This window comes from Eschscholzia californica, unplaced genomic scaffold, assembly GCF_041429995.1.
Source record: "Eschscholzia californica isolate CP2 unplaced genomic scaffold, dmEscCali1.0.p SCAF_6, whole genome shotgun sequence".
Lineage (NCBI taxonomy): Eukaryota > Viridiplantae > Streptophyta > Magnoliopsida > Ranunculales > Papaveraceae > Eschscholzia > Eschscholzia californica.
Window position 1 is genome coordinate 21,316,798 of NW_028238483.1, and position 10,016 is coordinate 21,326,813.

General features: G+C 35.7%; 1 protein-coding gene across 2 annotated transcripts; it reads right to left on the reverse strand.

Annotated features, from left to right (window-relative positions):
• Window positions 1-5,408: 5,408 nt before the first annotated feature.
• Window positions 5,409-9,104, reverse strand: LOC147532417 (Rieske (2Fe-2S) domain-containing protein). Of its 2 annotated transcripts, XM_086647861.1 has the most exons (4): window positions 8,483-9,104; window positions 6,857-7,120; window positions 6,039-6,256; window positions 5,409-5,584 (listed from the first exon to the last, which is right to left on the reverse strand). In XM_086647861.1, exons 1-3 carry the CDS (start codon window positions 8,897-8,899, stop codon window positions 6,068-6,070), a joined length of 870 nt encoding a protein of 289 aa, XP_086503987.1. In that variant the 5' UTR covers window positions 8,900-9,104; the 3' UTR covers window positions 5,409-5,584; window positions 6,039-6,067. The 2 variants fall into 2 exon arrangements, with proteins under 2 accessions (XP_086503987.1, XP_086503986.1); XM_086647860.1 differs by lacking the exon at window positions 5,409-5,584 and having other exon boundaries at window positions 5,743-6,256.
• Window positions 9,105-10,016: the final 912 nt, after the last annotated feature.

Genomic DNA, 10,016 nt, shown 5'->3' on the forward strand with positions numbered 1-10,016 from the left:
TATTAGATTTATGGTGGATGACCACCACCAATTGTAACTCCCACCACCATAGGTTTTCCACCATTACTTTGTATTCAAGCTCCATTATTGTGTGCCTATTGGATGTGTAACTCATCTAGCTAAATGCCTATATAAAGAGGTTACTTGCTAATGAATAAGATGGATCAAACCAATGTATCATAGTACTCAATATACCAATGTACCAAAGTAGAGAAATCATCTACAAACATATGAATACAACTCTAGTTATACTTGTCTCTACCTCTTGGTCTATATTTCCATTGTCTTTCTTCTTCCCTCCTTTATTTTTCACAACACGTTATCAACACGATTGGATTTTCTTAAAGTTGTAGTCTTTTTTCCTTCGTTCAGGTTTTGTCTCATTGGATTTTCCTGACAAGGTTTTGGCGAGACAACTAGTCATTGAATGATGAGTTTAACACCTCTTATGCGCGTCAAGTGGATTGCACATTGAAATATGATTAGTACACGATTTCACAAAATATTATAATTATCTAATCGATATATATATATGATACACAGATATGGATCACTAGAGAGTGAGTTCAACTGAAATCCCTGAAGGATTTAACAAATCAATCTAAAGTGTGCATAAACTTTGAAGCATTATATGAATGCAACTTGAAATGTCAAATGATACTTATTATATTTTTGTGTATATATACCAAAAGGAAGCTGACAATAGAAAGTTGAACAACACCCCCAACCTTCATGAGGGGGAGCAAGTTTATGTAGACACTGTATACTGCATTTTCAAACTGTACTCTTTTTCCTTCGTTAAGATTTTTTTTCCCACGGGGTTTTTCTTAACAAGGTTTTAATGAGGCAGATTATGTGTACATAAAAGATGTACATGAACAAAGAATTTGTACTCTTTTTCCTTCACTATGGTTTTCTCCCATTGAGTTTTCCTAGTAAGGTTTTAATGAGACAATTTCTAATGTGGTGGACATCCAGGGGGAGTGTTATAAATATTAGATTTATGGTGGATGACCACCACCAATTGTAACTCCCACCACCATAGGTTTTCCACCATTACTTTGTATTCAAGCTCCATTATTGTGTGCCTATTGGATGTGTAACTCATCTAGCTAAATGCCTATATAAAGAGGTTACTTGCTAATGAAGAAGATGGATCAAACCAATGTATCATAGTACTCAATATACCAATGTACCAAAGTAGAGAAATCATCTACAAGCATACGAATACAACTCTAGTTATACTTGTCTCTACCTCTTGGTCTATATTTCCATTATCTTTCTTCTTCCCTCCTTTATATTTTTCACAACATGGAATACTTTCTATAGAAACTCTTTTATTTTCATAGGGAATTATTTCTCTGATATCAAACACATCATTAATGTAATATTTGGGTATAGTATTACAATTGCAAGTTATGACATGGCAAATTTGTTATCATAGACTACAAAGTAAGATTTTGTAATTTGTACTCGTAATGTTAATTTTAGGACAATTTATTTACTATGATTTTTTTTAATGAATGTACATGTTGATTTTAGCTATGCAAGTTGAGGAGAATATTCTCTCAACAAAAAAAAAAGTTCCTTCATCAAAAAATAAAAAAAACAAAAAAAAAAAGTTGAGGAGAATATGATTAGGTTTCTTTCTACGGTATGATGGTAGTATGTGTTCATCTACGTAACATAATCAACAAATTATGGTGTGCCAAAAGCACGATTTATTCCCTAGCTTGTATTACAAAATAGAAAAGTTGTAAGTAGGATAAAATAAATGCTCCTACATTCTAACTAGGACAACCACATAGACATCTACCGAGGAATGAATCTGGATTCTTGAAAAATCAAAGGCCAGCGCTCTGGGGAAAGCAAAATAATTTCCGGAGTGTGAAGACTTGGTCAAAAATTGGTCAATTTTGTTTCACAATTTTATTTTGTAAGTTGTTATAGGGAAATAAATTTAGGGACTAACAAACAATTTCAAATTTAGGGAAATAAAAATCCACCTCACCTCACTCTCTCTCCACCTCAACTCTCTCTCTCCACCTTACCTCTCTCTCCCCACCTCACCTCTCTCTCTCCCCACCACTCTCTCTGTCTTCTCCGACCAGGTTGCCGGCCGGAAAATTTTCCTGCCGGCGACCTGGAAAGATAAAAAAAAAAGTCACTCTCTCACGTCTCTCTCTTTCCTTGATCAATCAGATGAATCGACTAAATTCCTCCCCTTTCATGTGATGTCTTTACTTAATGTCTCTTTCATTGAATCTACAAAGTTTCCAGTTTCGAACCATAACCTTCCTCGTTCCCTGTGGCACAGCTTCGCCTCCTATCTCTCAACCAGACAAAAACAACCCTTTTCTTTTTGGGTTTTTTCGACTCTATCCCCTCAACATTAATGGTAATTATAAATTAAATAATTCAAGGACTACATTACAGATCATATTCTTGACCAGACCTAACACTAAAGTAAGTTATTACAATTACTAAAATCACATTACCCAATATTATTCTTGGTAGTTATATAATTTTCTCCACACGTCAAACATTGTTTTAGTGTTTTTAATAAAACTTATAAGTTGAGGGAAGTAAACTCAATCATCAATTATTGAGGGATAAACTCATTACCAATTAGTATTGAAGATGTAAACTCAAAAAATCCTTTCTTTTTTGTCACAGAGGCCAGGCGTTATGCAAGGGAGTAAGGTAAAAGAGAACTTTATCATTTTTCTTTCATATTGTGCCTTCTTGCATCCTATTTTTAGACTCGATTGTTTTCTTTTTCTCCGTTTAAGCCAAACTCAATTACCAAATTCAATCAAATGCTTGTAGTCAACCTGGTGAGAATATGTGATTTTACAACTATAGCCTATAGGTACTAGCATAAATTAGTGAGATCACAGAGAGTAGATGAGTCACAAAGTTTTGATATCTTCAGTCTATAGAAAACAAATCAACTCTTTTAGCAAAATCATATGGATCTTCTTTGGTTATTGCACAATATGGAAATGGGGGTTACTAGATCTAGAGACACTAGAAATGATATTATTGTCTTCTCGAACTTTATCAAATTGTTAGAAGAACCCAAGAAGCTTAATGATGAGACATGAAAATGTCCCATCTGAATCTCTTAACTCGGGTTAGTTAGTCCAACTCGAGCGGTTACTCTGATGAATTATTTGATTTTCTTTCTTAGGTCTCATTTACGGAGTTCGATGCGAAAACATCGTGATAAAGACATACTTGAGGGGCATTTTGGTCATTTTAATGACAAGGGTATTCTGCTCAATATTAGTGCTCATGTGAAAGTAGAGTCCGAGACGAGTCTATTGGCGAAACCGGAAGTGAAAACGGAGTCCGAACGAGCAAGATAGAGAAGGTCAAAGTCTTGGTCCAATTAAGTTGACTAACGAGTATGACGACGACATGTGGCGAGAAATAAACTGGTGGGTTGCGTGAGACAATGCTCGGGATTCATGTTGAGAACATGATTAGGTGCTTCGCCAACCCATACTTCCGTACTTCCCCGCGTAAATCTAAAGGAGATGGGGACCTAGATTTTATCTTCACACATGGAAGCAACTAGGGTGGCGTTGCAACTTAATTATTACTGCCGTGAAGCACCAAATCAGTCCCTATGAGCCAGCAATTAAATGGATGAAGAAAACAGTGCCTATCCCCTTCTTCTTCTTTGATTCCTTTTTAAAGAAACTTAAGGATTTTATTCCTTTTAAGTTTCCTAACAGTGGAGAGAGAAAACCAAGAGCAGCTTCATTTTTGTGTGTATCTCGAATTAGCAAAGGAAAGAAAGAGAGGTTAAGAAAGAGAAAGCATATGTTTGTTAATCAAAGAGGGAAATAAGAAAGAAAGGGAATGAGTTTTAGAAACAGAAACTTTCGGATTATGGAGATATTCGGTTGGATGAAGATTGAATTGAGAGATTTTCGATTGAAAGGGCTGCTACTAATATTAAAGGAGATATCATAAATCAAAGGACAGATTCGACTCAATGAAGAAACAAGATAAGAGAAATTCGACTAAAGATGATTTTTAAGAGGGAAGGAAATATTTGAATGAGGATTCAGCTGATCTTATCACATAGAGAGACAGCCACACCACAGAGATTTGGAATTTTGGATTCTTTTCGTCTGCTTTCTCTATAAATCAGGAACTCTTATCAGACAAAGGGACATCTCATCTTTGGGGGCTGAAGCCTCTTTGGAGCTCAACCAATAGAAAAATCAGAGAGAGAGTGACAGAAATTTGTAGAGAGAGATTATCATTGATTTTTATCTTATTCTTCTTCTGTATCTTTTCTTAGTGAGAGAGAGATTAACAGAAGTTGTAGTGAGAGAAAGAATCCAAACAGATTGCTGTAGAGAGAGAGAGGAAGAAAGAGATCATAAATTCAAACATTGATTATCATTTTATGTGTTCTTTTGTTTCTGTTTTGACTATTTTAGTGAGAGAGAGAGGAAAAACAGAGAAAGACAAAGATTAGAAGAAGTTAAATACAGTAAAGAGAGACAGAAATCAGTGAGGAAGATGAGAAAAATGGTGAGAAAATAGTTTTCCCACAGGGAATCCGTTTCCGGGAAGATGAGAAAATCGTTTTCCCTGAGGGTGCGTTTGGCAGAATTCTGGGAAAACAGAAGGAAATCATTTCCCTAAGGCCCTGTTTGGTTTGGAAATAGCGAAAAAGTTACGTTTTCTTACTCTTTTACTTATATAACTTTAAATGTTTATCTCTTCCAGCATGATTAGCTAAACTCTTGTCTATCTAGGGTTTAGATGAAGTCCAAAATTAATTTTATCGATATGATTTGTTAATAATTTTTATTGTTTTTCATGATAAAATCTTCCGGATTTTTAGACCATTCATGGACTAAAATCTGAGTTATATAAAGAATTTGCTAATTAAATCATAACAAATCGTCGTTAGAATTTTTAGAAGGATGGATTCGAAACCCCTAGACTTCTCCCCCCATTTGAGTTCATCTTTTTATTTGTTTTAATATTTTATATATTTTATTACCAAAACCTCATCAAAACCAAAAACCGAGTTACTTCCAAGTCTTAGAATAGGTTTCACTTAGTCTCTGAGGAACGAACCGGTCTTACCAGAAATTACAACTTGACACCCGTGCACTTGCGGGTGTAGACCTATTTAGGAAACTTTTTAGGCCCATCACTTAATAAAAATGTAAGGGTTTTTGGTTCTTCGTAAAAAAACGTCGGCCAGGTAATATCTAGAAGTTAATATGTTACATAGGTTTCTTGAGTTTTTATTTAGCTGTTCGTTGGATTTATGGATTTAGTAGAATCGTGTAATCATTGTCAATTATTTACATAGTTTGAGTGTATTTCAAATATCTATTTATAAGCTTTTACGATCTAAGTAAATAACGAGATTATGAATCTTTGATCTTTAACTTGTTATGAATGTACTGCACAAAAACCTGTCAACAATAACCGAGATTACAAATATCTTGGACTAAACTCATTTGCTTAAGAATTTTGGTGGTGGTGGTACCGAGTTTCCCCTGCTAGAAGTATCATCATTTCAGTTTCTTTAACCATGATTTACCTGTCAAATGAAATATACTAACTCTATTTGAGAAGATAAGCAAGAAAACATGCCGAAACCCAAAGCGTAAGAAGGTAAGACAAGATTCAAGAAAGTGACTTCAGTTAACTAGAGATATCATCATGAAATTTTCTTCACAAGTTTCAAATTGGCAAGTATTTTTGAGCAATAAACATATTGTATAGTAAACACATTTGATGACTTCGTCTATTATTTTATACATAGATATTGGAAATAATTGATACCAAATTTTCGATTCAATGAACATAACACTGGTATGAGTACCATTTTGAGTATAATCTTACAAAAACAACTTGAGAAAGAATCAAAGGGAAGACACATAAGGAACAAAACATTTTGAGGTGAGATATATACTACACGACTGTCAATATCAGCATATGTGTTTGATGAGACGAAAAAGTATATATGTGATCTTTGCAAATCCATGAGTTACCTCTAGTTCATCAGATTCCACGTCGATGCCTAGTTAAGAGCATTTGAAGCAGCATAAAGGAAGTCTAAGAAACCAGTTCCCTTGAGAAGGCCTTTGCCTGTTAGCAGTTCAAAGTCTAACACCAATAGAAAACCAATTATAGCTGCTTTTCCGTTGATCAATTCGTTCTTACGCGTGAAACCAAACCCTCCTTCACCCTCATCAATTACCATTCTCACCTGCATTAATCATGACAATGGCAAACTCAAAACGAAAGCAGAAATTGAGTTTCTAACCGTTTCCTTTTTTATGGCTAATAATACCATTTCCAATGAAAATTGTTTGTAACTAAACGATAGAAGGTTTTTTTTTTCCGATTAGTAACTTCTTTTCAAAGCAGATCGACTTATTTTAAAAGATGTTCTGGTTCGAAGTTGATAGTCGAAAAGGCGAAGTTAGAAGTACTTACAAGAATCTCAAAGAACTACCAAATGAGCATGAATTAGTTTAAATAAAACGGTTATATCGTGATGGGCGTATAAAATCAACATATGGCAGGTCTCTATCACGATATTGCATTTTTTGTAGTTTGGGTCACAAATTAACTTTGACTATTATATGGCCGTTAAGCTAGACATTCACTAATAACTAATGATAATTACCGTAAGTGATCGAAACTCACTAGTCTTAGACTCTTAGGGTCACTAACTGTCGTTAGTTTATGTCAAAGCTGAACAAAAAAAAACACACAACATTGTGACCTGGACCCGTCATCTATTATGTTCCCACGGCCAACTTATAAAATAACTCTAACTAAAAATAGAAAATCTTGGTAATACCTCGTCCACATTGACATCAGACGCAGTAACACCTGGTTGAGCTCTTCCACTAAAGACGATCTCTGCAGACACACCGGATCCAACTGCTGCTCCACCCATGCTGATGTAAATGTTCTCGTCATCTGTTTTGACAGGAAAAACAAAGAGTTCTCTCAAAGCAGGTGTGAGAGCTCTAAGCACAGGGTTCTTGGGATACCATTCCTTTATCTTTCCGGTCCTGAGATCAAATGTACTGTCTGTAGTTGGACAAACTATACAACCGTCCTGAAAAAGGAAATCACAAGTTAATTATTTGGACCGTCCAACGAGAATGAAATGGGTAACTTTATTTTACCAAAAAACGAAAAGTATCTTTATCTCTCATAATCCATAATCTTTGGATACCAGATATGTATCTGTTCTAACAAACAATTTATCATGAAAGATCTGTGTTCATATAGAGTTATGTTTCTACAATTTTCAAACAACCAATATATTCTTACTCTAAATATTTAAAAAAAGTTCGACAAAAAATGACAGTGACATTAAAATTTATGATTTGGATTATAATTATATAGATAGTGGTATAAAATGTCCAGCCTACCAATGTGACAACATCGATGTCTACCATTTTGTTCCAAAAACTATCCCTATAAACAAAAAAGTACTCAACTTGAATATGTTATTCGCCAACAACCTGTCCATTATCTCTTCAACCACTAACCCATTACTAAGGAAATAGTGCACATCCCCTTAAAGTAAGTAACATTTAGTATGTGTGTTAAATTGGGAGACTACACCAATTTACGAGGGCAATATGAAGATTGGCACTTCATTTCTCAAACTTTGATTTGATCCATTTGGATGGGGTAACAAAAATCTTTCTTCCGAGATGGTATAGTTAATATTTGCAAATGTAAATTGCCCGTCTTTGTTTGCTCTTTTTGTGGTGCAAGCAAAAGTACTGAGCTACCAGGCGACTTTTAGGGATTTCACTTTAAATTAGGAGACTCACTACGTAATTTTTTAGAGGTTTCGTTCTGTTTGTCTGTTTTTCGTTTTGTATAGCCCCCTGTGTAGTTCCTTTCTTTTGTTCTATATATTCCTCTTCTCTTAAAAAAAGTAACATTCTAGCTGGACCTGATTTCTATCAACTTTCAATACTAAAGTTTGATATTTTAAGGTAGGTTACATTTAGGGTTCTCAAACTACTTTGCTTTTACTTCTTTTGTGCAAATTGAAGTTCAATTTCCTCTTTGTGAACGCTCAAGCCTAGTAAGTGTAGAGACCTCCAGGTGTGGAACAAAACCTCACACCACGTTGGGTGGTGGCTAAGTGAGAACAAAATCATACATGTGGGGAGTCTACGGTGTCGTTGTGTATTCTGATGGGTTGGCGAAGAGTCTTCCCCAATCTCGAGGCCTTTTAGGTAGGCTCGTGGAGCCTTTGACAAGAACAAACCCCAGTACCTGTCGGCTTGGACCTGAGGTGTCTAAAACTGGACAATATCGATAACAGGCTTGGGGCCTCACAAATGGTATCAATATTGAAATTATGAAAAGACACCTACTACAAAGATTTAATAATTCAATTCTTACTCAAATAATACATTAAAATTGAATATAACTAAGAAAATAAGTAATTAACCTGAGTAAGCTTGGCATTTAGCAATCCTTCAGTATAAGCTCCTTCAGCAGGAGAACGATTCTCAATTGCATAAACTGAATCTTTATACCATAAAAGCAAAATAGTTTCATTATCTTGAATAATCACCCTTCTCTCTCCTTTTGGTAATGCTGCCAAAGGAACCACAGGAATCCAATTCTTACCATCATCATCTCCAGAAACTGATGATTCTTCAGTAACTGAAACTTCCGTCGCCTTACATAAAAAATTTCTAGGGTTTCTGTGAATCTTTGAACTGGAGAGGGAAACTGAGGTGAAGAAGATTTTTGGTGAAGAGATGTGAGGAGGATGAATTAAACAAGGAAGTGGGTTACGGGTATTATGTAAAGGAGAAATGGTAGAAAAAGTAATAGGATTTGAGGCGGTTGTTATCGCCATGAAAGAAGAAGAAGAAGAATGACAAGAAGAAGAAGAAATGATGATGATGGAAAATCAGAGTATGAAGAGAGAGAAAGGAATTAGAGTGAAGAGAGATGGAAAATCCATGACCACAAGATGTGGATAATGGGAAGTTGTGGTCTTGGACTTCACTGCGTGTATTTATTTATACTTTATGGTCATGTACTCTGTGTATGTGAGACTCACTTTTTAATTTATTACGGGAGATTTTATGGGCAATATACGATTATGTTAAAGGCAATGTATTTTACAATTTTGACTCGGTCAATTCAGTCAATATGACCATGTTTGTTTAAAGACAATGCTCAGATAACTAAGTTTGTGTTGTAAAGCAATCCCACATTGGTGGGAGATAGGAGTGTGGTGCTCCTCTTAAGAGGTTAAGCACCCTTCCCTAGTGAGGCCTTTTAAAACCGTGAGGCCCAGGTGTGCCAAAGCGGACAGTATCACTAGCAGCCCGGAAGGCTGGTCCGCACCATCCTATATAACACGTTATCAGCACGATTCGCTCTACTATGATGTGGTCTTGGGAGGGTGTGTTGTAAAGCAATCCCACATTGGTGGGAGATAGGAGTGTGGTGCTCCTCTTAAGAGGTTAAGCACCCTTCCCTAGTGAGGCCTTTTAAAACCGTGAGGCCCAGGTGTGCCAAAGCGGACAGTATCACTAGCAGCCCGGAAGGCTGGTCCGCACCATCCTATAACAGTTTGAGGGTTAATTTCATCCAAGTTTTCCTTTTTTCTCTATCTTCAAAATTAGAAACTAAATTCAGTCCTAAAAGTCAAACCCGAATCCTTAAACCCTAGCTTCATCTCATCAGAAATATCAAAATCACCGCTAACCGACGACTTTTGAAACGAATCGACCACACCAATTATGTGTTGTAGCCCATTGTGTACGTGCTCATACTCTAAGTGCAAGAGGTACCATATTTGTTAGAAACCGCCATGGATGAAAAGAGTTCCAAAAACATTGAGAAAACCTCAAAAGACTACAAAAAAACCGATTTTTGGGCGAGATTCTAGTTCTAAAGAGGTAGTGAGTATCCTAATACTTTAATTCATGCTTCGTCATTGATTAAAAAAAATTTGACGTCGA